The 25,879-nt window shown below is 42.9% G+C and overlaps 1 protein-coding gene and 1 long non-coding RNA gene across 3 annotated transcripts in view; one reads left to right on the forward strand and one right to left on the reverse strand.

Moving 5' to 3' along the window:
- CHST9 (carbohydrate sulfotransferase 9) overlaps positions 1–25,879 on the forward strand; it is a 236,495-nt gene that overhangs the window by 202,650 nt on the left and 7,966 nt on the right. For both annotated transcript variants that reach the window (XM_032421422.1, XM_032421423.1), the window contains one exon: positions 3,977–4,014. In XM_032421422.1, coding sequence (XP_032277313.1) covers positions 3,977–4,014 — 38 coding nt within the window. The remainder of the gene's footprint in view (positions 1–3,976; positions 4,015–25,879) is intronic.
- On the reverse strand, positions 14,265–16,851 carry LOC116642833. Its single transcript, XR_004301396.1, has 3 exons — positions 16,747–16,851; positions 15,776–16,022; positions 14,265–15,500 (listed from the first exon to the last, which is right to left on the reverse strand). It is a non-coding gene; the product is annotated as an uncharacterized LOC116642833 (long non-coding RNA).

Here is a 25,879-nt window from a genome sequence, read left to right on the forward strand (position 1 = left end):
TGTAACTCACAGAAATGGTCTGTCTGGTTTCTGAGTCCCTGTGATCCTCAAGCAACTGACCTCAGCAACTAGAAACCTGCCCTGTTACCTTCCGAATCAGCCCTTGCCTTACCCCTCGCTCCCCCAGCACGGCACCTACCTTGTTGTCCGAGCTGCTCCCAACCTGGTAATTAAGTCCGTCCAAAACATGGAAGTGTTTCCTGTCCCTTCTACCACCAATGCTCACCTGCCTTTTTCTCATTTGGACAGATGATCCAAATCCTGGACTCACTCAGACCCTTTGCCAAGGAAACCTGTATCCAGCCTGTCTTATCATCCCAAGATATTTGTGTCTTGGGTTCTTACCTGTAGCTGGAGCCAGGGCTCTCCCAAGTGTATTACTCTTACAGTTCTGGAGGTCAGATGTTCAAAATGGGTTTCACTAGACTAGAAGAAAGGTACGGCAAGACGGCATACCTTCAGGAGGCTCGAGGGGAGAGTCTGCTTCATTCTCTCTTCCAAGTCTAGAGGCTGCCCACCTTCCAGGTTCAGGCCTCTTCAGGCCATGGCATCCCTCTGACCCCTGCTTCCATTGTCACATCCCCTTTCCTCTGTCTTTGATTCTCCTACTTCTCTCTTATAAGAACCCTTGTGATGACATTGTTCGCATCCAGATAATCCCGGATAATCTTCCTATCTCAAGACCTTTAACTTAATCGCATCTACAAAGTCCCTTTGCCATGTAAGGTACCATATGCACAGGGTCCAGAGATTAGGATATGGACATTGGGGGGGGGGGCACTATTGTATTCTCTTCTATTTACCATAATTGCCATGTCAGTTTTCATAACCTATAGATATCTTCATTTTAATTATGGGGACAAGCCCATAGGGCTCCCTTAATAACTTCTCTTTAAATTCTGTTCCTTTTCCCCCTGTCTATTTGGTAACACCAGTATCCACACATTTCCCTTGATGAAAATCTAGGGCTTGCCTTCGCTCCCTGCTCCTGTACTTGCCACATCCACTCAGTCTCCAGAACTTACCTCAGAAAGACAACCAGCTCCACACATCCCTCCATCTCTGTTCTCCCTCCTGGGCTGAAACCCTCATCCCTGCTGCCTGAGGAATGGACATGCTTTTTGCTCTCTCTGCCACGTATCTTCCGCTCACCATCACCCCCTCCTCCACACCATCACCAAAGTCCTCTTTCTCAAGCACAGCTTTGGTCACCTCACCCCCCCTGCTGAAAAACCTCCACTGGCTTCCCACAGCCGGAAAAACCCTTCTCAACTTCACCTCAAGCCAGCAATGCCCCGAAGCTCTTACCTTCTTCCCATACTCCCTACTTCCCACCTGTTCTGGGATATGCTCTCACTCTATAAACCACTAGAACATCTCAAGATTCATCCAAATACACCCTCTTCTTGCCTCTGAGACTATCCTTCTGGCCACAACTCCTTGGAATGCCCTTCGCTTCTCCTTTGCCTGCAAAATGCATACTTACTTCATTCTAATCCTCCCAAATCTGGAGAGGAGGAAATATTGTGAACTCTTTGTTATAGATGACCAAACAGGCAGGGCATTAGTTAACTGGCCCCAAATCAAACATCTAGCAAATGGCAGGGCTGTGATTAGATACCAGGTTGTTGTCTGCTCCGTTTGTTAGAGTCTAGTGGGCTGCTGCATTATTATATGATGATGGTTTGATTGTTTGGGCTCTCATTTTTCTCTGGAATTCCTTCAGAGTTCCCTTGGTTCCTAAGGAAGCAAAAGGAAGGCTTTGTACTGTGGCTGCCACCCCGGGCTCCCTTCCAGCCTATTCTGCAGTTAGCAACAAGCGTTGAGTGGTCTTTTAAAAATGCACATTTGACCACACCATTCCAATGTCCCAGCCCACACCCTGGCCTAAATTTCCTTAATAACTGACTTCCCACTGCTCTTGTAACGATCATAAATTTCCCAGAAGTGGTCTACATTACTTGCTGCCCCACCTCATATTATACCACACACCCTTATTTCTCCACTCTGGCCATCATGGCTTCCTTTCCATGCCTTGGACCCACTATGCTCCCCCTTTGTCTCATGGCTTTAAACATGACCTTCCTTCTGCTGGATGTTCTCCCTCTTCTAGGCAAGACTGGTGATCCAATTCAAAAAGCCAAGCTTTTTCCACAAATCATGTTGCCTCTTCTTTAAACATCCTGCATATAATCCGACAAAAGAAATCTAACTATTAAAACATATCAAGAGAATCTCATTGGGCAATACCATTTAAAAAAGGAAGAAAATGATTTCTTATTATCTGAAGACTCCAAGATTGGCCCCTGGCATTTTTTAACAGTGGCATGACAATCCACTCTTAACGCTGTCATTCCATTTTCTATGCTCCTTACACTTCTACTGTATCTCATATAACACCTTGCCTGGTACTGAACACTTAGTAAAATGTTCAAATATACTTATTTTTGGTTGATTAATTGATTGGTAAATATCAATTATTCAGTACATGTCTTAAAAAAAAAACAGTTTGGCAGTTTGTTAAACAACTAAACCTGCAACTATCATACAACCCAGCAGTTGCACTCCTGGGCATTTATCCCAGAGAAATAAAGACTTGCACTCACAAAAAAGCTTGTACACAAATGTTGGTAGATGCTTTATTCATAATAGCTAGAAACTACCCAGATGATCTTCAGTGCGCAAACAGTTAAACACATGTTGGTACGTCCTTACCATGGACTACTACTCAGCAATGAAAAGGGATGAACTCCCAGGAATACACAGGCCAACATGGACGAATCTCTGGAGAACTCAGCTGAGTGAGAAAAAATGACCTCAAAGGTTATGAAATGGAGGATTCCATTTATGTAACATTCTTGAAATGGCAAAATGATAGAAATGGAGAACAGATGAGTGGTTGCCCAAGGTTAAGAGGAGAAAGGGGGTGGGAGGAGATAGGTGTGGTTCTAAAAGCACAACGGGAAGGATCCTTGCGGTGATGGAAATGCTCCGTATTCTGACCGAGTCAATGTCAGCATCCTGGTTGGGATTCTGTGCTTTGATCTTCCAGATGTTACCATTAGGGAAAACTGGGTAAAGGGTACCCAGGACCAGTCTGTATTATTTCCTAAAAATGCAAGTGACTGCACAGTTATCTTATTTAAAATTTTAAAAGGACATGTTTAATCAACTATGTATCTTACCAAGATGTTCACAAGCCCATAATATCTGTAGTGCCACAAAATTTCTTCTTTCCCCTCTTCCTTGGTTTGTTGGTTTGTTGATCATTTATTATTACTAGGGATTTTTTCCTTCTATTTAATACATAAACAATACTGATCACTTTCAGGCGTTTTCACCACGAAGCTTTACTATTTTAGTGACTTTATTCTTTATATATCCCTGTTACCTTTCATACGTTACTCTGATTTTTTTTTTTTCTCCTGACCAAGATACCTTTCAGAAAACTGTTGGTTTTCACTTTAATTTCTGCAGCACCATAACAACAAAGCATAATGATGTCTTTATTATCTGCATGGGTAAGAGAAAAGGTTTTAAAAGTAGCACTTTGCCACCTGCCACATTAGAACTCCTTGTCTAGTCCTCAAGGTTCCATGAGCTCAGTGTTAGTATTGTACTTGAACAGGTTGTCATTGTTTGGAAACCTTTGACTTGCTATTGTTCAAGTTTTTATTCTGTCCTTTTCTTCTCTCCACTCCTCTGCCAAAGTTTCATGCATTTTTGGGGTACCACCCTTACCGGCTGTCCATTCTATTCTCTAACATCTTTGCCTCATGTGGTTTATTTAGGATTTGGCTTTTTTTCCCCCTCCCAATTATGGCAGTGATTGTAAAGGTCCATATCGTAATACAAGTGTTTGCTTAAAGAGCCCATGACTGCTTTGGAATTTTGAGTGAGAACAGAGCAGGATCAGTACTGCATTTTATTCATTTTCACCCTTTAATGTCACATTTATTTTTGCTTTCTCTTTCAGTGACTAGAGAAAAAATCCAGGAACGTATCACCGACCAGGTATTTCTTCCCTTCTCATAAATTGTAGAGTTATGCATTAGATGTTAATAGTCAAGCATTTGTAAATATGGAAAAAAGGTTTTGCTAATTATTAAGTATGAGCAGTGTACATGCTGTTGGTTCTGAGAACAAGTACACTGGTCAGACATGGATGATCATGTACTTTCTTTGTCTCCCCATCTCCTTCCTTCCCTCCACACACCCACCCAAGGAAACAGTGGAGAAGTAAGACACTGTCAGTTCTGATTTGCAAGCTTCCTCTGAACATATCATGACCTCTGCATTGATACTATCATGGCTGCAAAGAGATACTTGTATCTATCTTTCCCTTGACTAAGGTGACTCTCCTGTGTGATCTTCCCAGGTTTTAATTTGCCCAGCGGAAAGTCACTCCCTCCCAAATAGTTCAGAACAGAACCCCTTGCAGGAGAAACATACAAGTTGGCTTTCCATTGTGGTCTTTGATTTCTATGCAGCACGTTCGCCAGCGTCTTCCTGTCTGCTTCACTGTTTTCTTACCCAGTCTTGTTACAGACTTATTTTTATTTGCTGGTAGATGGAGTCACTCCGTGTCACTGTTGAAGGGAGTTGATTACAGCCACCCATGAAACGAAGGGAGGCCTTCACCAAACCCTGTCTTGCCCCACCCCACCTCCTCTTTCTGTAGGTGATTCGGGCTGTCCTTCCCCAAAGGCTGCCCGTGCCACCAGACTCAGGGAGCTCAGCTCCACTCACAAGCACAAATCTCCATGTCCTTTTTTTTTTTAATTGCTCTCCTCTGGCAAAAATTATAACTCACCCTTGCCAACGAGAAGAGTGGTAAGTCTACTTTTAAACCAGTCAAGAGTACCTTTTCCAAAGTCTTCTAATGCCTCCCAAATAAATTCCAATTCTAGTCCTCATTGTCATTCCACCCCAGTTAAGTTCTAGCTTTACCTAATCTGGGCCAGATGCCCTGTAACTCATCAAGCTCTAAAAATAGTTAACTCAGTAGGCTAATGAAAGTAACGCAAGTTCAATAGGCAAAATTTAAGGCTGATCAGGTACCATTTTGCTTTTGCGTATCATTGGACATGTTGACTCATAGCTGCAGCTATCTTAATACCTGAAACTCCTGCCATTGCACAAGGGCAAAATCAGTTAGCTGTTTCAAATAGTTTATTTGCTTTTTGAGCTTCATTTCTTGATCACTGTATTTTCAGCTATTTGTATGTGCTCAGGTGGTTTGGTAAGGCAGAGCAAGAGTTAACTGGTAAAGTTTATTGCTACCATTTTATTTATTTAAGTCACATAGGGAATAGTTTTTTTTATAAAGAGACCTGTTTTCTTTATTAAGTTAACAAGTTAAAGCAATTGACCAAGACCTGTATTAAGGCTACCTCTTATGGGCGGATTTTCATTTCCTATATTTTCCTTCTTTTTACACTTGGCTAAACTAACAGAATATGTGGACCCCAAAATAGAACACCAAATATTTACTTGTAATCTGACACATTGATTTGTTGCCAAATGAAATCATAATGGTTTCCAGTCCCAATAAGAGAGTGAAATTCTTTGGACTTTAACTTATATAATAAGGAAGGGTCTTAAGTGTATTTGTTATAGAAGGAAAGGTCTTAATAATTGTTATTCAGTCGTTCTCAGAACAGACAGTTGTGTTGTTCCATCAGTGTCTGCAGCTGGTATTTCTAATTTTACAATAGAATTTCTATTCTTTCTTCTCCCAAGTAGAGAAGAGCTCTCCACTCTCAAGAATACACTGACAATACAATCCAAAGAGGCACCTTACACCTCTAATTTATCGATTTTGGCAAAGAACCAAGAAATGAAGTCACACCCCTTCTTTAAATCACTCTGTCACCCTCCAAAATTTGGCTTTTAAAAAACGAATTTGAAAACTCACTTTGGATAATCAATACAGTGTTTTTTATCAGAAAAGAATGTAAAACGGAGCACTGTTGAGCATTAATCTTTGCCCCTAAATCCTTCCCACCGGGTACTATAGATTGTGTAATTAAATTGAAATTGAAAATCGAGTCCTTTTTTTTTTTTCCATTAAGCAAACTACGAATTGCACACCAATGTGAGAAATCAGGGCTGGAGTGGACGGAAAGCTCCAGCCTCCTAGCCAATAGCCAGCATGCATTTTTAGCCGACAGCGATTTTACCACACCTGAGCTCCGAGAACAAACAACTATTTGAGTTCTCTGGAGGGAATGCTGGATTCTTTCCTGTGTAATTCACTGGGGAAATTAGTATGCTTTTTTAAAGTAACTTGTTAACGCAGCTTGTTTACGAGAAGAGGACAAAAATGACCAGTGAACCGCTTGGCAGCTTATGTCCCAGAATGGGATGAAAGCATGACCCATTTTTTCAGCTGTCTCTTTGGCAGTTCAGTGCTGCAACCATTTCCTCTCTGAAAAATGTTCCTTCTAGAGATGAAGGCTCTAGTAGGTTTTCTGGATAATTTTTACTATGGGAGATTAAAGACAATACCTTAAAATGCTACCAAAAATACCTTCGAAACCCCAACTAGAATACGGTCCCTACAGAATGGGAATATGGTACCTTTTCACTTCAACTTGGAAACTGCCTTCTCATAGAGTAGACAAGGGAAACCTGTAGTAAATTAATACCTTCTGTGTATGCCTTTTTGTATAGTAGAAGATTGAAACCCATTGTGAATTAATACTTTGTTTTTACACGGCGGGATGACAAAGAGGGGCTCATTTCTTGTGGAGAGGATATGCAGTTTGGGGAGAACATCCCCACCTAGGCACTGGCTGGGATGAAGGCTCGCCTTCACTGATGGCTCAGTTGAGAGAGAGCCGGCCCTGTGGGTGTGCCATGGAAGGCATGAGTTCGTTCCTAGGCCTGTGGTAACAAACCCCCACCAACTGGGTGCTTTCAAACAACAGAAATGTGTTGTCTCAATTCTGGATGCTAGAAGTCCAAAATCCAGTGGTCAGCAGGGCCCTGCCCGCCCCCCCAACCTGCCAAACCTGTCCCTCCTTGCCTCATCCTGGCTGCTGGGGGCGGCCGGCAGTCCTTGGCCTTCCTTGACTTCCAGCTTCAGTCTCTGACTCTGTCCGCACGTCGCATACTCCCTGTGTGTCTCTTCTCCTCTTCTTTTTTTTTTTTTAAGATTTATTTTGTTTATCTGAGAGAAAGAGAAAAAGAAAGAGAGAGTGAGTGGGGGCAGGGGCAGAGGGAGAGAATCTTCAAGCAGATTCCCTGCTGAGCACAGAGCCAGACTTGGGGGTCGATCTCATGACCCCGAGATCATGACCTGAGCCAAAACTAAGAGTCGACGCTTAACCTTCTGAGCCACCCAGGTGCCCCATCTCATGTCTTCTTATAAGGACACCAGCCATAAGGGGTTAGGGCCCATCCTAATGACCTCATCTTAACTTAATGACATCTGCAAATACCCTCTTTCCAAATAAGGTCACACTGATAGTTATCAGGAGTTAGGACCTGCACATAGCTGTCTGGGGGACAAAGTTCAACCATAAAAAGCTGGGGACCTCTAAGTGATCCTTGACCCCATCTCTCCCTCTGACCACTGAGCACTTCTGGTGTGACCTCCCGACACCCCTCCATCCAGCTCCCCCTACGCCCAGCCCGCCACCCCTGCTTCCTCCAGACCCTCATCTTGCTTGCTCCCTGCGGCTCTCCTGCTTCCATCCACCACCTTTCCATTCGTCTTCCATGCTGCTCCTCTTTGCTTTCTAAAATACCAACCCTCTGTATCTCTCCTCTGCTGCAAAACAAATATCAAACAGACGCACCTCCCCCACATTTAACAGTGATGACGACCCCTGCCTGTGCATTATACTCACACACGGAGCTTTGTTAGCACAAACCCTAAGACGGCACTCCTACCCCACCCCAAGAAATGCTGGATCAGGAGTTGGGTTCAGACCTAGCACAACCCTTCAACCAGGCCAAAAGGGGTCATATGCTTTAGAAGACCCCAGACATCACAAACGCAGAAATGCAAAGACTTCTTTTTTTCTTTTGAACTTGGTGTTTTAAAGTTTACACTCAATGGAGCACTCATAAAATAGCAGGGCAGGACAGAGCAGCTGAGTTGGGCCCTCTCGTCCAGTGAGGTGGGGTTGAGCTGAGAGAGAAGAAATCAGCCTGTGCCCTTTGAAACCAAGGAAGGAGGGACTGCTGTAGCATCAGGAGAGCTACCCCTCATCCTTTAAAGTGTGAGGGTGTGGAGCAGACAACGTCCCTCAGGTAAGTGTGCTTCTGCCCTTCCCTCTGCTTTGGAGATAGGTGGAGTGTGGGGGTACACTTTCAGGCGGTACTTAGAACTGCCTGCCAATCCCGAGGGGTCAGAAAACTGAGGTATGAATGCGCTCCCCACCACTGGCCGGGAACCTGAGGAGCCTGAGTCATCCACCTCCTTCATCTCTGGCCTGCCTATGGCTTCTGCCCTGTCTTCCTCCTGAAGGTCCACGGACCACTCTGGTCCTTAGTGGCAGGGTGGCTCCAGGGGAGAATGGGTCTCCTATAGCCTCCAGGCCCAGAGCAGTCCCTCCTGACTTGCTGCAGACCCTGGGTGGAAATGAGGGCCCCGTATTGGGGGTATTGCTTACTTTGAAACTTCTAAATATTTAGACACACAGTATGTGGGCCTCCGTTCATACTCTTGCTCTGGGCCCAAAAATATTGGGAATGATTCTGCTCAGACACCTGCAGCTTTAAAACTTAATATGTGATTCTCATAAAAAGCCCAGGTTGAACCCACTCATATATTATTTATAGGATAAAACCCTAACCTTTGAGTATGAAATCCAAGGCCCTGTGACCTCATAATCTTTTGGACAGCATGCTCCCCACCTCCCTAGACTTATTTCCCATTCTGCTCCTTTAAGTAAAAGTATTGTGTTATATAAAACTGTTCCACCAACATACTAACCCCTTTTCCTGCATATGCAAAATTTACTCATATTCCAAGGCCTAACTTAAATACCGCCTCTTCCACGAAACTTTCCTTCATCATGTAGCTAAGAAAAATTTCTCCCTCTCCTATGCTCCCATATTACTTTTCAGCCCTTTTGCTACAGATCCTTGCATTTTCTACTCTACATTCCAATTATTTGTCCCTATATGATTTTGTAACTGGACAGTCTCATCCTAAAGAGACAAAGTCAGGTTTGGTTCATTTCAGTGTCTACCATTAGACCTTGCATAACATAAACACCCGACCGATTGCTGGTCAAATGTAAATTTTTCAAGTCACCAATTATTATCCTGGTAGCCACAGGGACTGCTGAATGTGGGCAGCCCACTATCTATACACGGTACTCTAAACTATTGCGTCATTCATTCTCACATGGCAGGAACTAGGCATTGTCCTTTGCCATCCCCAGCAAGGAATCTCAGCCAGAAACAGAAAGGATAAGCTAAGAGTGCACATGGTCTCTGCGAATAATGGTCACACTGTCAGAGGGGTGAAAGAATTGAAGGGCAGGGAGACCCACACCTCTATTTTATCTTGTGTCCACATTCCATCACAGCCTGTAGAATGTTAAATGGTTTGCTTGGGTCAAGACATGAGCATCTGATTTTTTTTCTCAAACGTAAGGATGGCAGTGCCATTCACTGCTACCTTTTCAGTGTAGCATGAACTTTACAACTTCTAAATTTAGAGTGGGATTATATTACCTCGCACTATTCTTATCAAAATGGCCATGCACTCAAGGAGACAACTTTGACCCAAAGGGAGTTTCTCACTGCAAGTTTAGCACTAATGGAACTCGGAAAGATCCCATCCCCCTAATTCTCTTTTAAGATTACCTTCCAGAACTGGAAGTTGTGCTTTAGAAAAACTATCCAATTTATGAGGCTTTTTTAAGAATGCTTGAAAGCAAGACTGAAAGGATCCCAGAGTGGTAGTAGCATGCATAATGGTTAACAAAGAAGGATTTATAAAAGATGAGCTTTATTGAAGGTCAGACGACTTCCTATCTAGAAAATACTTAGGTGTAAATGTCAAAAGGCTGGGGCTCACATCTTTAATTGGAAGCCAAGGAAATTAAAATACTGTGTAAGGGTGGCTCAGGAAACAGACAACAGAGGGCGGTCTGTGGAAATATACCACTGAGACAGAGGGAGGATGAGAAAATGGCCCTCGCATACTTTAAAAGCATGAACACTAGAAGCAAATAATGACTGAGATTAAGAGAATTGTTTATTAGCAACACTGCGTGATCTACTAGCAATCAAATATGCAGATGGCTCTCACTCAAGCACTCAAAATGCTTCTGAATAATTGCAACCAGTGATTGTGCCAGCCACTCAACGCTCCATCTCGTTTATTTGTCACAACAACGCTATGAGGATACATATTTTAATCTCCTTTTTCTACAGGTGGAAACTCAAGCTTGAAAGGTTTCGTAATTTTTCAGGTTTTGCAATGCTTTGCACTAAATTATTAATAATAACAGTTAAAGCTATTATTAGTTGCTTAATGGGCTTTCAGTGTGTAGGCACTAGGCTCAATTTTACATAAAATTAACTCATTTAAACCTCACAGCAGTAATCTTGCAAGGTAGGTACAAATCAAGGGATTCATGGTTCATTAAGTAGCTTGCCCAAGATCGCACACCAGGATTAAGTAATAGAACTCTACCGTGTAAGTACCGGCCACTATTCTATGCTGCTTTAAATACCTTTATTTAAAGGCACATGGCTGGTGAGTGGCAGAGTTGGAATCAGAATCCAGGTATTTATCATTCTGAATTCCTTTCTCTTTTGTTATTGGTCTATATTGCTGCTTGTTCTGGAAGTTTTTCTATTAACTAAGTGGTCCCACCATGACCACCCTAATCCAGCACCCTAATTTCGACACGAACGCTGAAGCAACTGGTTATGAGAACTTAGAATACAGATATTTGTGATGGTAAGTTTTTTCCCCCCAAAGCATCAAGATGAGCATATACTCACTCTGGGGTTCCTGTGAAGCATTAAATTACCTTTTAAATTAAGTAAGTGAAAAACCAAGTGAATCTGGTCTAAGAGAAAAACTATTTTGTTACCTGAAAAGAGATTAAAAACTGAGGGGAAAAAAAAGTATACATTGGGATAATCTGCTGCCCACTGGCAATTTTCCTCAGCAGATGCCAAACAGAAACACCATGAACATAAAACAGAATGGAAGTAGACCAACTATAAAATGTTCTCTTGTTCCTTTATTTTCAGAAAAGTACCTTACTTCTAAAAACTCTTTCATAAGTTCTTCATTCTTAGTTATAACTGTGTCTTTGTATATACACTCATGTGAGAAAACCTGGGATATTGAAGCTCCCAGAAATGTAGCCAAAATGTAGCATCTCTTAAAAAGAACAAAAACCATCTCGTGTAAACGAATCATACCACCATAAGATGCTACCATCCGATAAGCCAGTGAAATGTAGTCCATGAATGATTTTCCCAGCAATCTGTTTTCCTTCTTTTGCTTCCCCTCTTTTGAGTTGTTCTAATCACATCCCTCCCTCCTTGCTAGCACTTGGAGCTAAAGATGAATAACTTGGGTAACAGGCATTTTTCAGCTTAGCAGATTTTATGAGCAAAATGGTTAGCGCCCTCATTTGGGATTATTCTCTCCACACGGAGCAAGGATTATCGGCAGCCAAGTTCTGGGTGCCAGGAGCACAATGAGCAGCATTCCCCAACTCAAACACCACCTCCGAGGGGAACATCTCTTTTTCATTTCTAGGATTAAAGCTTTGATCAAAATGGACCACGGAGCCAATGTGTCATGATATTTTAGTATGTACTCGAAACCACAGGGTTTGGTTTGGTTTGGTTTTTGTCTACCTTTAAACTACTTTACCCATATTACTCTTTCTCCTCATGATAAGCAACTAAGACATCAAGTGAACACTTGATATCTTCTGGAGTAGTGGGAAATAGGCTCTTGAGGAGTCATCATTTTGAGTAAAAGTAGCTGGTTGACATAAAAATTTGTGTTTTAAGAAGTAGTGATCAAGGGATCAGAAATATTTTTGTAGTGTATACCTATCATTGCTTAATTCAGATGTACTCCATATAATGATTCTAAAAGGCTATTTCCTTTGTATTTTAAAACTTTTAGACACTGTTTAAACTTTATCAGTTAGAATTTCACTATTTCCAACATTTGACCACAATACATATTTCTAAAAGCCCCAAAAAGAAAAAAATGACAAGAAGTGGTCATTAATACTAGACCAACTCTGTAGAATCCACGTTATATGTAGTTTAGACCTCTCAGGGCAGATCCCCTGGGTATCCATCAAGAGATTTCTTTTTTATTTTGTGTGAACTTTTGTGCATAACTGCATTTTGTTGAGGAAATGTTCCTTGGTCTTTGTCAGAATCTCAGGAGTGAAAGAAAAGTGTCCTGGAGAGATTTTTCTACCTCTCAGTAGAGAGAGAAAGTGATCCCACTTAATTTCTTTTATTATGCGTAAATTGAAACCAATTTCATTTCAACTTTATTTTGTAAAGTAGCACTTACCAGAGAACCAATTTCTGTTCTTGTAAAATATACAGAGAAGTAGTAAAAATTCAGAGTACCAGTAAGGATCCTCGTAAAAGCTACCTTGTGTTTATTATCCTTACTGTGGAAAAAGTTATTATCCACAGAAGTGTTATGTTACATTCCGTGGTCAGTCATCAAACAAGGAAGGAATAAACATGATTCTTCACTGTTTCATCATGGGTATGCGCCTTGCTCAAAATGTATTAAAGGGGAGTATTTTCATCATGCTATTACTGAATAATTAAATTAGGCCAATGTTCTGTGGATGTGGAATAATGCAATTTACTTTGTTGAATGATTACCCAATCAGATTTCTCTCATTTTCTAAGGCAATGGATTGACTAAAATGTGACCATAAACAAAATAGATTTTATTAGGCATAATCTACTTTGTAAACAAATGAAATTAATTCTTTGCCTGACCTAAAGCTTTGAAAATGAAAGACCAAAATTGAACACATGCTTCCAATTTTGGTTCTGTTACTAAGATGACACTTAATATAAAAGTTACAATTTAACTTCCCCTCAAGTATTCCATACTTGATACTAAATGACTCTTAGAAATATGTTCATCAACAGATGGGAGCCACTTATGGTCTCATAAACTCCAAAGCAAGTGAAATTATCTCAGCAAAATAGAAAGATTACAAGGAAGCTTCATCTGGTTATCTCAGAGATGATTAATGCATTGCATATTGGTTCAATGGTGCAATGAATATTGACAGATAACCACCCTTCCTCATAGGAAAGAAATACGGAGGAGATGAATGCTACTCATGTATGTTTTTAATCAATCAATAAGCAATTTCAGTATGTGCCCTATGCTTGGAGCTGAGCTCAGTGTGACGAGATGTGGAGGAAAGTGACAGCACCGACCCTCTCCTAAAGGAATTGTCTGTCTTGGAAGGGAAGACTAACACGCCTTCAGTGCTTCACAGGGTGACAGACTGTGTTATTGCTTACTTGCTCTTAACCGCCCAGTATAGATACTGTGGGAGTTCGGAGACGTCAACAATCGACGAAAAGTGGCCAGGGAAGAAGGATCATGGAGAACTTGAAACCAAACTGATTTAGATTTGATTCAGTGGGAAATACAATGTGCTGGCAGCGAAGTTTTGGGAATTGAGAAATGATCTCAGGAAAATTAGTGTGGAATTTTCTTAAAACCATATCCTGTATTTTTCTTTTTCCTCTGTCTCCAGTGGTACCAGCCACCAGTCTCTCTCCAGGCTACTCTGCTTCCCCGTCCTACCAGGCCCCCCAGTCCATTCTCCACTGGGCCAGGAGAGTGAGCTTTATAAAACGTCAGTCACATCATGTTATTGCCCAGTCTGAAACCTCCAGTGGCTAATATTACACTTCTGATGAGATGCAGCGTCCTTCCCATGATCTCCACCATCTGATTTTCCTACGAGATATGGTCCCACCCTCCTCTTTGATTTCATCCTGTATCACTGTGCCCTTCCCGCTTATGCGAAGCCACACAGGCCCTCCCCTCCATCCTTCCACCTGGCCTGGTTCATCCCCATGCAAGCACCTTTTGCGCTCCCTGCCCCTGCCTGAAATGTTTGTCATTCAGATCTCTGCTCCAGTAGCTTCTCCCCAAATAGATCTTCCCTTGCCATCTATTTCATGCAGTCTCTCCATTCCTCCCCCCCCGCCCCCCGCTACTCACACTCTATCACTCAGGCTGCTTTACAGTTTGTTTCACACTTACCACCATTGACATTTTTCTTGTTTATTCATTTGTTTATTTGTCCATTACCTACCTCCACCCACAAGAACATAAGTACCACAAGAGCAGGACCCTTCTCAGAATTGTTTGCCGCAGTGTTAGACAATACACAGATTACATGCTCAGTAAATACATCTCAAATGAATGCCTTGCTTAATTCATTCTGCGGGCAGCCAGTGACAGTAGTCTGGGCCTGAAAAAATGTGTGCTATATAGATAGTGGGAGTGAACACGTTAGAAAAAAAATGAACAGAATTTGGTGTCTGAATATGGGAAGTGAAGTTACCGTCTAAGACAAAGATTAACACGAGGCCCCTGGGGTTCCCGCAGAAAGGCAATACTCTCAGCAGAAATATAAAAGTCATGGTTAAAAGCCACATTTTATGAGTATATACTGCATATCGGGCATTATGTATGTATTTCATTTATTTTTCACAACTCCATTAGGTAGGCATCATTCTCCGTTTTATAGATGGGAGGCTGAGTCGACTACCACCAAGTTGTTCAGTTAGAGATCTTATTCCAGTGAGTGAGGTTGATTTGGTAGAAAAGTACTGGTGTAATAGTAATCGACGATTGCACATTAAGCAACATGTGTATATTCATCCAACACCCACTCTCACCACTCATCCTTTCCCTACGGCCTCGGTCCAGGAGCTTTCCTTTAACTTTAAAGGGGACTGGAGCCCTGGCAGGGGTCAAGACAGGCAAGCTGACCCTTCCCTGCCATTTAGTATCAATATACCCCTCCTCGCTCAAGAGGGAGCATGCTCTGATCCTAGGAATCTCAATGGATGGATCATGAGTCACAGGTGAGGCAAGAGGGTTTTCCCATCGGTCTGAGAACTGATCTAGAAGTTCAAGTCTTGTCTTTGGTGTTCACAGGTGGATGATGCTCAAATCCATCCACTTGCAGTTACCGTGCTGCTGTAGGCTAGTTACCAATGGCCTTCGGTTATGGGAGACCTTAAGAAAATCCCCTGTGTGGAGCCTGAGACTTCCTTCCCCCCGGTTGTGCACAGTTTTCCCTTGTGTGGGGAGTAAATGGAATCAACAAGCTGTGATATTATTTCTGAGCAAGGTACGCCGAGATGTGTTTGTTCCTTCCAAGGAGCAGATACAGAATTCTAGTGAGGCCAGGGAGGTGATGACGCCATGTCTGAAGGTCCTTCAGAGAATTCTGCTTGTTGGCTTGACGATATCAGTGCCTCTATAAATGGGTCAGACAGAAAATCCTGTCCATCAGCGACTGGATATAAGAGAATTGTGGTTGGATATCAACACAAGCCCTCCCCTCCCACTTGGCATTGTTGTTCCCAGGGCTTAGGTAGCTTTGGACTAGTACGTAATGGGTGGTGGAAGAAGCATTTCCCCAGGGATGTGCTGCTTCCCGGGACTTGGACTTTGCCTAAAGAAAGCAATGGAAAGGGTTGGACGACCCCCAGCACCACCACCCGCCTTGGCCAGGGTCCCATTCGCACTTACCAAGGCTGGGCTACAGATGGCAGGTGCCTGTCTGTGATCCTCCCATGTCCACTAGGAGCTCATTCTACACCAGCTCTGGGGAACGAGGTTGTACAGACACTGAAGACTCCCAGGCACTGGGATCAGGACCAGTGCCGCTCATACCTGGCATTGCGAAGAAAGTGAGACCCAAAGGAGAATCCATGGCCAGGGCCATTGATGCTTCTTCGTAGACATTTCCGTGACATCTTGAATCAAGTAGAATGACCTTCAGGAGAAACAGCTCATTTTGGAAAACGCAAAAAGCTTCAAAATTTAGATTAAAATAATACCGTTAAGATAAAATTGATAAAATTGAATGCATGAAGAGACAAGACCTACAAATATGCATTTTGATCATCACTTTGTTTCGGTAGAGATCTGTTCCTTCTGATGCCCTCATCTCGTAACTCACTCTACTGCCCCTTGCCTCTCTGTCCTTCTCCTTTGCTGTGAGTTTATGTCTTACTTTCTCCCTTGGCATTCCTTCTCACACTGAAATCCCCTAAGGAAACCCCGGTCAGCATGGCCTCAGGATCGCCCTGCCCTGATCTGGTGCCTAAGGCAACTCTCTCTTCTTAGTCCAGGGCCCAGGTAAGCCCGGGGAGCACTGAAGTCTGAGGGGCCTGCTCTGGACTGAGAGGGTTGGGCCAGGCTTTGGGGAGGCAGCCTTGGGTAAAGCTGAGTTGTCCAACATGCAGGCAAGTAAGCCAGGGGGGCCTGTGTGTCGCTCAAAGTGCTGACACAGGCGAATCTGATCTGGGGCTGGCAGATGCTTAACCAAATAAGACAAATGGAATGTATTCCTGCCAGTGTCACTGTGGCTCTCACAGCGTGGCCTTTCCCAGAGCTCAGGTGGCTTTGGACTGGTAGGCAATGAATGGGAACGAAATAGGCCCTCGAGTATATGCCACTTCTTGGGACTGAGTTCTCGCCCACGCCAACGCCCTCACCTCCGCCATTGCCTTGACGCAGCTATTCACTTGGACTCTGCATCTCTTTAAGGCTGATGTTATTTTTTTTTTCTCTTTACCAATAACGAGCCAAAGCTCTCCGTGTTTTCCAGTCTAAAACCAAGAGGGGAGATGGATTAATGGACTTAGCTAGTCACTGTCCACACACCTGAGCAGAAACGATTGCTCCAAAGTTTCCCACTGGCTGCCAGATGGCCTATGGATCAGCTGCCCTGAAAGCTGGTGCTCACTCCTACTTAGTGTCCACCCCCACCACTTCGTACAGGAATAGAGCCTGTTGCTCTGGTCATTTCAACCTGGAGCTGGGAAGGCAGGCCTTCTGCATGAGATGCCCGGTGTCAAGGGAAAACCAGAGAAGAAAGGCACAGAGAAAGGATGTGTTAACATTTTGGAGAAACCTACTATATGTCAGACACTGTACTAGGCACTTCGAAGCTGCATTTATCTAATACATTCTCAAACAGACTCCTTTTTTTGCTGCCACCAGAGTGTCAGAATCAGGGGGCTAAGATTTTAGGATGGCCTTGGGTAAATGGGTCCAAAGAGGCTTTTTTGCTCAAAGTTGGTTCTATGTCATAGGACTGCCTGCTCTGGGCAAGAGAATTCTTACAAATCTGTGTAGTCTAGTTCAGGTCACTAGGACGAGATTCCATAAGGGGTTCCTTTTCTCGGCCTTATTTTATACATATGTACACAAACTCACGCCATGCATATTTCCAAAGGGCAAGTGACACTTCCAAAGAGCAAGGTGTTTGGGATCCTGGATGCCAGCCAATATGCCATCACTTCCATTTCAACACGGCCAAGAACAAATATTAGGATTCTCGCTTTAAAAATGGGAAAACAGACCCAGAATGTTAATTGACTTCCTGTAACAACCCAGGCTCTGCCGTTGCAATATCCTCTCATCTCTTAATATCTCCTTGCATTTTGGCCAGACTTCCAGCTGACTACCAACACCTGCGACTCACTGCCTGAAGGAGTTCACCCTGGCTTCCTGCAGAGCAGGCTAGAATTGCCAGACCTCTTCCCTGTAGGAGCCTCCAACCATGGCTGATGGGATTTGGTGGGATAACTCTGGAGCTCTGAAAGTTTCCCCAGTGGAACTGAGATCCAGTTCCTACTGTGCTAACTTTCTTGAAAATTCACCCTATCTTCTCTGCCGTCTCTTCCCTACCTTACTTTCCTTTTCTCCTACAAGTATTTGCTAGAATCAACTCCAAATTAGCCACTTGCCTCAAATCTTTGACTCAAGGTCTGCTCCCAGGGAAACACAAATAAAGACACTGACCTAAAATCACCCAATAATAGGTGGAGAGCCTGGTTGATCTGACTCAAAATTAAATGTTCTTTATACTTCGTGGATCTGTCCAGCCACCATGTTCCTGGCCTCATAACAGCTTTCTTCCCTCTTGCACTTACATCTCCATCCTATGGAAGCAGCCCAGCCTCCTCCTCCACTGATGACCCAGGGCTCTGGCCCTTCCTGGCACCCTGGTCCACCCTGAGTTGGTCCCCAATTCCAGTATCGTCTCATGGATTCATTTCCCTTCCTTGCTAATCCATACCTCTAACGAGAGAAAGAAGAAAGAAAGAAAGAAAGAAAAAAAGAAAGAAAGAAAGAAAGAAAGAAAGAAAGAAAGAAAGAAAGAAAGAAAGAAAGAAAGAAAAGAAAGAAAAAAGAAAGAAAGGAAGGAAGGAAGGAAGGAAGGAAGGAATGGAGGGAGGAAGGAATGGAGGGAGGAAGAGAGGAAACTTTACACATAGATAGTCCAACCCAGGGCAGCAGGCTCCCTCTTCCCCATTACACCTCTGAAAACAAGAGCAAGAACTGTCTAGCAACTGCATTCTCTAGAAGAAGTGTCAGAGTCAAGGTTGCCTCCCCCACGTCTCTTCCAGAACCCTCTGAGATATACACACCCTTGTTGTTGTTCATCTTCAATGCAAGGGGATGGGCAGCTGGTTGACAATTACTAATTTTTAGAAAACTCATCACCAACTTGGAGATATTAAAGAGCCCTATTCCAAATCGATTAGAAATCTACAGTTCCAGTGAAATATCAAAATCCTTGCAGTGCAACATCCACTTGTCTCCTTCTTTTATTGCAAATATCTTTAACTGTATTTGTCACTCTCCTCCCCACGGGACATGTGCAGGCACACCCCGGAGAGAACATTGTGAGGAGCAAACATTCGGAATGGATTTCACATTATCCTGCTGCAGCTCCTCATTACAGTTTTGAGTTTCTTTAAAAAGCAAAGTGTTCTGCTCATTCTTCCTGGGATGGAGGTGGAGAACTGGACTGTGTTCTTGACTCCTCCACTGACTCCACAGGGTGACCTTGGGCAAAGTATTACACAAGTATTTTTATTTATCCATAAATTTGAAAACAATAGCCTCATTTTTCTCAAAAAACTTAGAAGAAAAATAAAAAGATCAATCTATAAAAGCACAATGGACTCCTTGGACAGAAGCCCTATCTACGTACATACATTGAGGTTATGTCTGTTTTCAGGTTCTGCTGGTCTTCCCAAACCAAAGAACAGCACTATTCTCAGTAGAAACCTCCCCCTTGATGTGGACATTACGCTACAGCCTCAGTGCTCATCTTTTACGTTTCTTTGGTTTTAAGGGGAAAAGAAAAGAGAGAGAGAGGAGTTAAATCCAAAATTGAAAGGACTGACAAATGAAATTAGAATTTCAGTCCTTGCATCCAAAGTGACTTACAGAAATGAGCTTGTTGGACCAGCTTGAATAGCCTCACTACTGAAACTGTTGTTTTGTGTTCAAGCAGCTTAAATGATTTGAAGGTGGCAGCTGAGAGAGAACTAAAAGTCACTAGTTTCTCTCTTCCCACCCCCCCCCCACCCCCCAGCTTCAAGTGTTCATTATTTCTTCCTGGGACTGTAGGTGTGCTTTCTTTTCTTCTGTTTTCTTTCATTGTCTTTATCGCCATTCCCACTGATTTTTTTTTCTTTCCCGTTTCTGTCTCTCAATTGTCTTCTGCCTTCTTTCTTCCACTCAGCTTTATCCCCATTGAGCATGTACTGTAGACTCTTCACTTTGTTGTGTTTTAAGTGAGAAGAGGAGAAAAAGATTTAAAAAGCAAAGAAAAAGAATTCATGTTCACCTAGAAAATGCTTGTCACATAGAGATGCTCATAAATATTTAAGGAATAAATCAATAAAAATACCTAATATTTATAGAAAACATACTTTGTGTTAAGCATTCTACACACATTTCCTATCATTCAACTACGCTGCAAGGTAGATGCTATTATTATCCCCATTTTAGAGACAAGGAGACTGAAGCTTAGAACTAAAATAGGGTAGCCAGGTTTGCTCTGATAGAAAATGAAAGAAATAGGGGCCACAAAACCAGGTCCACATGACTCAAAAATCCCAGGTCTCAACTATTATCCTGTCATGTGACAGACATATGCTTTATGCTTTACTGACATCAATTCATTAAACGGGCATTAAACAGGGAGTAAATTGCTTGATGTATGATGCAGCTGGAAAAAAAAAAAAAGCCACAAATGAGTAAGACCGAGGTTGGAAGCACAGCATTCGCAGTAGCTGTGTTAACTTGGGCTGGTTATGTAAACTCCCTGAGCTTCGAGTCCTTCATCTGTAAAATGAACATATCCATATCTCGTTTTGGGGTTGATGCAGTGGTTAAATTAGCTTGCTCCATTCCCCTGGCCTTTTAACTAGGCAAACAAAATGAAGAAGAATATTCTAGAGAGAGGAAATAAGTCACAGAAACAGGAAACGGAGATGATTTTACACGACACACACGTTCTCCAAGAAACCCTCCCCGCCCTCCAAGCTGGGATTAAATGCCCCTTTTTTATGCTCTTCTAGTATACCTCCTTCCTGTCTTGCCACCTGTCCTAAGTGTGGTAATTCTTGGTTTTCTTTTCTGTATCTCCCTCCCCTCTCCTGCCCCCAAGGCTGCCCCATAAGAGCAGGAACCAACTATGACTTGCCTCCAAAATGCAGCCCAGGGCCTGGCACCCAGTAAGTGCTCAGGAAATGTTTGCTCAATGAATAACTGAGGACCGAAGAGCGGGATATGAGAATGGGAGGAGACAGGGCTGACGGCGTTGCATATTAAGACTGTATGCTCACACTCCTCCCCCGTTGTCCCAGGGTCCTGGTGGAAAAGTAGCCGGTCTTCACCCCTCTCATAACCTCATAACTAAGTAATAAGTTTCTGAAGCCCTTGGCCTGAGATTTGAGAGGAACAGCTGTGGCCCAGAGGGACAGACAGAGACACACGGGTCTGCACCCTCAGAAGGGACCCGCTTTCGAGCGTCCCACCCACTGCCATCATCACCCTTATTAACCACTAGAAATAGCTGGGGCTTCATGGGGGTATGAAGAAATCTAACTGCGCTCAAATCTAGATAGAAGATAAATCACAAAAGATACGTCACTAAAATGCCTAGGTGGCCCAGTCAGTTAAGCATCTGCCTTCAGCTCAGGTCATGGTCCCAGGGTCCTGGGATCGAGCCCCGAGTCGGGGGGGGGGGGGAGTCTCTGCTCAGCAGGGAGCCTGCTTCTCCCTCTCCCTCTGCTGCTCCCTCTGCTTGTGTGCGCTCTTGCGCTCTCTCTCTCTGTCAAATAAATAAATAAAATATTTAAATAAATAAATAGAAGTAATATTACATAATTAAACTAGAAAAATGTCAAAACTCAATGATAGGAAGGGCCACATCTAATCACCAATATTATCATCATCAAATGTAACTGTTAATTGCCTGCAAAGGTCCCCCCACAACAGACACAGGCACTGTGGACACTCTGAACTCAGAAAAGAAACTGGGCTCGTGCAATGTCCCTTTTCCTCAGGCTGTGTGCCTTAAACGAGTTACTTCATGTTTTTGAGGCTCCATTTCTTCACCTGTAACATGGAAGTGGAAGGTGACCTTAGCGATAGGTGGTGGTGTGGTACGGGTCTGGCACGTGGCAGGCTCTCAAACCCGGCAGACGTTGTGCTCATTATGGTGGCTCCAAGGAATGCCGTCAGGGCCCATAAATTCAGCTAGCACCTCCCCCAGCCAACGACTTCCGAATCTGTATACCCAGCTCTGGAGTCCTAATACCGACACCCCTATTTCTCAAGGGCACCTCAAACTCAAAAGGTCTGAAACTGAAGATAGTGAATACCCACACCCACCCCATTGCCTCCCATGGCACCTGCTACTCCCTCTCTGGGAAATGGGGAGGCGTTCCTTACACTTCTTCTGCCCCCACTCTTCCACTCTTACGGTCTGACCAATTTCCTAAATTTACTTCAAATAATTCCCTTTTTCTGCATTCTTACCTTGTTGTCTTGGTTCCTGTCCTGAGAATTCTTGATGGACTGTCACAGTTGTCTTCTACATCTAGATCTGCTTGCCCCCAGCTGCACCTCCCCACTGCTGCTAGAATGTTCATTCTAAGTCCCTGCCTTATGGAAAATCCCTGTCATCTACATGGTAAAGTCTAGACTCTTTATATGGGCATGAGGAGTCAATCCCAACCTCAACTGCTTCTCCCTCTTATCTGCATCTGGTCCCCCAAGTGTCTTCTCATTGTCAGCTTGTATAGTCTTTCCCATCCCTGGCTTATTGACCTACCAACTCCCCAGTATCCTCCCAGATTCATCCCAGGCAGCCCCCCAAAATTTCTTCAAACTAAGTACTCTTGTCTCTGTTCCCCAATACCCTATGTATCCTTTCATTACGGCAATTACCACATTTTTTTCATAAACTGCTTATTTTTATCAACCCAATTAAACTTTGACCTCCTCAAGGGGCTGTAAAGTTTATCTATTTTATCTTTGTTTATACAATGCCAAACACAGCATATAGTAGTAGTTCAATATATGCATGATGGATGAATGATCAAAGTCCTTCAGTTACATAATAGCACAATAGCAGATCAAGTGTTACAGAAGTGTAATACTTGTCAATTGCATAAAGCCAATGTGAGTTAATTGCCTGAATAAAGGGAAGTATAGGAATGATATTGCTCTTTACTTCAATTAAATTCAAAGCATAGGTTTATTCAAGAGACTACTCGAGGTGCTAGTGGAGGTTCCACAGATTTATAACACTGCACACTGACCTTTAATAAACTTAAAATAAATGGGAGAGATAGTCAGCTAAACAACCAACTATAACAACTAAGCAGGGTAAAATAAAAGGTGCTCAACAAAAGATTTAACATTCAAACCAGGTAAGACTTGTCTTTATACCCTGCTGTCCCACTTCTGCTCCCCCCGCCCCAGCCTCCATTAGCATGCTGCTGAGCCTTTGCCACTGTGGTAATAGATTAATTAATTGTGTAATTATTTGCTTAGGGTCTTTTTCCCTATAAGAATATCAGCCCCATGTGGGCAAGGATCACATTTCTTATCCCGCCCACCATCCTGGGCATCTAGCCCTGTGCCTAATGTGTGGTAGGCCCTCAGTGAGTTTAGAGGGACAGAGAAAGAACAATTAATGTCAATGTACAGAGGACCCATACAGAAACAGAGGCTTTAAGGTCTAAAAACAAAGCTTTCAGATTTACTGCAGGGTTCATGAATAGGCCACATTTTTTTTTTCCATTAGATTCCTTTGAATACTCACTTTTTTCATCTGAAGTGATCTATCTTTTAACTAACTTGGCAAGCATATCCATTCTTCAAAGGTATTTATGGAAAACTATAGCTTTCTGCATTGGTGTACGATTTAGCTGTGGCTGAAAGAGTTTTCCCAATGAGAAAATCAAAGAACAATGTGAGCTGGAATAAAATAACTTCTTTCACAGGTGGTACAGACGAAATGCTAATGTTTTGAAGAGAGCAGAATCCCTTGCTGGAGTCGTGTGTGGTTTTCAGGGGGAGAGCAAGATTTTCTATCAGCCTAGGAGATTTGAAAAGTCCCAAGCAAAGGGGAACAAGAGTGGAGGGTGGTGAGAGCCCAGTGGAAGCAAGCAGAAGACAGTATGTGTCAAGACAGGAGCAGAGCACAGAGTGACAAGCCTGGTGGTGACAGGCTGCGGACGCCAGCCAAGGAATCCGGACTTGGGTTTATATGTAGTTGAGCCCGTTCCAGATTTTAAGGGATGAAAAGTAAAATGTTTTAGGAAGACTTATTTGGCAATAATTTTCAGGGAGACCAATTAGTAGGATACTAAGAATACCCAATTAAGAGATAATAAATGAAAAAGATTTTTAGGAGGCATTATGAGATGTAAATTAACCAATTTACTTTCTGATTGTTAAACCATCTCTCAGATTTTGTGAGTGGGCGGCCAGAATGCAATAGAACCATTTCAGAAATAGAAAAAAGCACAGGAGGAACCACTTTGAGAAGGAACAAGATACGTTTGGCTTTATAGACATTTGCTTTGGGGACAAGCAGAACGAGGTGTCCTGAAGTAAGATGGGGATGGAAGAGCCTACTCTTTTTATTACTGTTGTTATTGTGATCAGCATGAAGATGACGGTGGTGGAAATCCATTAGTATAAGCTTCAAATTTAAAATAACATCATCTCATAGCCAAATTATGGAAGCAGCCCAAGTGTCCATCGACTGATGAATGGATAAAGAAGATGTGGTGTGTATATACACATACACACACACACGCACACACACACACATATTACTCAGCCATAAAAAAGAAATGGCAATGACATGGATAGATCTAGAGGGTATAGTGCTAAGTGAAATTAAGTCAGTCAGAGAAAGACAAATACCCTATGATTTCATTCATTTGTAAATTTCACTCATATGTGGAATTTAAGAAACAAAACAAATGAATAAAGGGGGGGGAGAGAGAAACCAAAAAATGGACTCTTAACTATAGAGAACACACTGATGGTTACCAGAGGGGAGGTGGGTCAGGGAAGGATAAATACATGATGGGGATTAAGAGTATACCTCTCATGTGAGCACTGAGTAATGTATAAAATTGTTGAATCACTATATTGAACACCTGAAACTAATATGACACCATATGTTAACTGTATTGCAATTAAAATAAAAAACTTAAGAAAAAATAATAAATAAAATACCATTAATCTCAATTTTTGTAATCCAAACCCCTCAGTCATGGAAAGCCTTTGCTGTGATTGAAGGAAATGGAGTTGGGATGGGGGTGGGGAGGGAGGCCACCACACCCTAGGGATGGTTTTTATAAGGTGAGGTGATGGTGAGATAAGTGGCGCGAGGAGAAGGTCTAATGGCCGTCCCACAAGAAGCCTCCTGGGGTGTCATTACTTAGAATTAACGTTAGCCCATCCCTTGATTTAGTCAGACCTGAGGAAACTAACTAGTACTCAATAAACTAATAGGAGGTTGAAGTCTCATTTATGAGCAATGAGCCTTTCCCTCATGCAGTTATCTCCCTAGCCAAACCAGCCATTAGCAAGTAGCTTGGGAAACATGGACTTCCATCTGGTCTGTATGAGGGCTGATGAGCCATCCCCACCCTCAGCAGACTATTTGTTTCCACTTAACTAAAATATTCACACCCACCATATTTGATGTCTTTCCCTCCTGGGTGGTATGAGACGAACTCTTACTTTCTTACTTTCATTTGCCATACTCTAGTTGAGTGGTCCCTCAAATGCCATTACTGCCGGCAGAGTGCCTGGGAAGCTTGTTTACCTTAGAGTCCGGAGTCCCACCACAGAGATTCTGCTTCCATGTGTCCACAGTGAGGCTGGGAGGCAGATTGCTGGCGAGCCTCCAGACGTTCCCAGGCAGCAGGGAGTGACTTTGAACCAATCTGATTTGGCAGGCAGGTAGGACTCCAAGCCCTCCATGCCTGCTTTAGCATGAGCGGCTCTGTGTGTAACTATTTTATTTGTGTTCTCTTCTGCCAAAGATTTGTTTGAATACAGATTTTCAGCACCTTGACAAGAATTGGTCAGGTATTTATCCAAGTTAACCTTGACCTTTCGATTAACACTTTTTCTTCGACAAGGTTATAAAACAATTGTGTGGAAGCCCATCATTAAATTAAAATTTCATTTACCGCAAGAAATAAAGCAAAAGATGTACCTCTGAAACAAATAATACATTATATGTTAAAAAAAAAAAAAGAAGAAGAAGATAGCAGGAGGGGAAGA

This window comes from Phoca vitulina, unplaced genomic scaffold (genome assembly GCF_004348235.1).
Source record: "Phoca vitulina isolate PV1807 unplaced genomic scaffold, GSC_HSeal_1.0 scaffold24, whole genome shotgun sequence".
In the NCBI taxonomy this organism is placed as follows: Eukaryota; Metazoa; Chordata; class Mammalia; order Carnivora; family Phocidae; genus Phoca; species Phoca vitulina.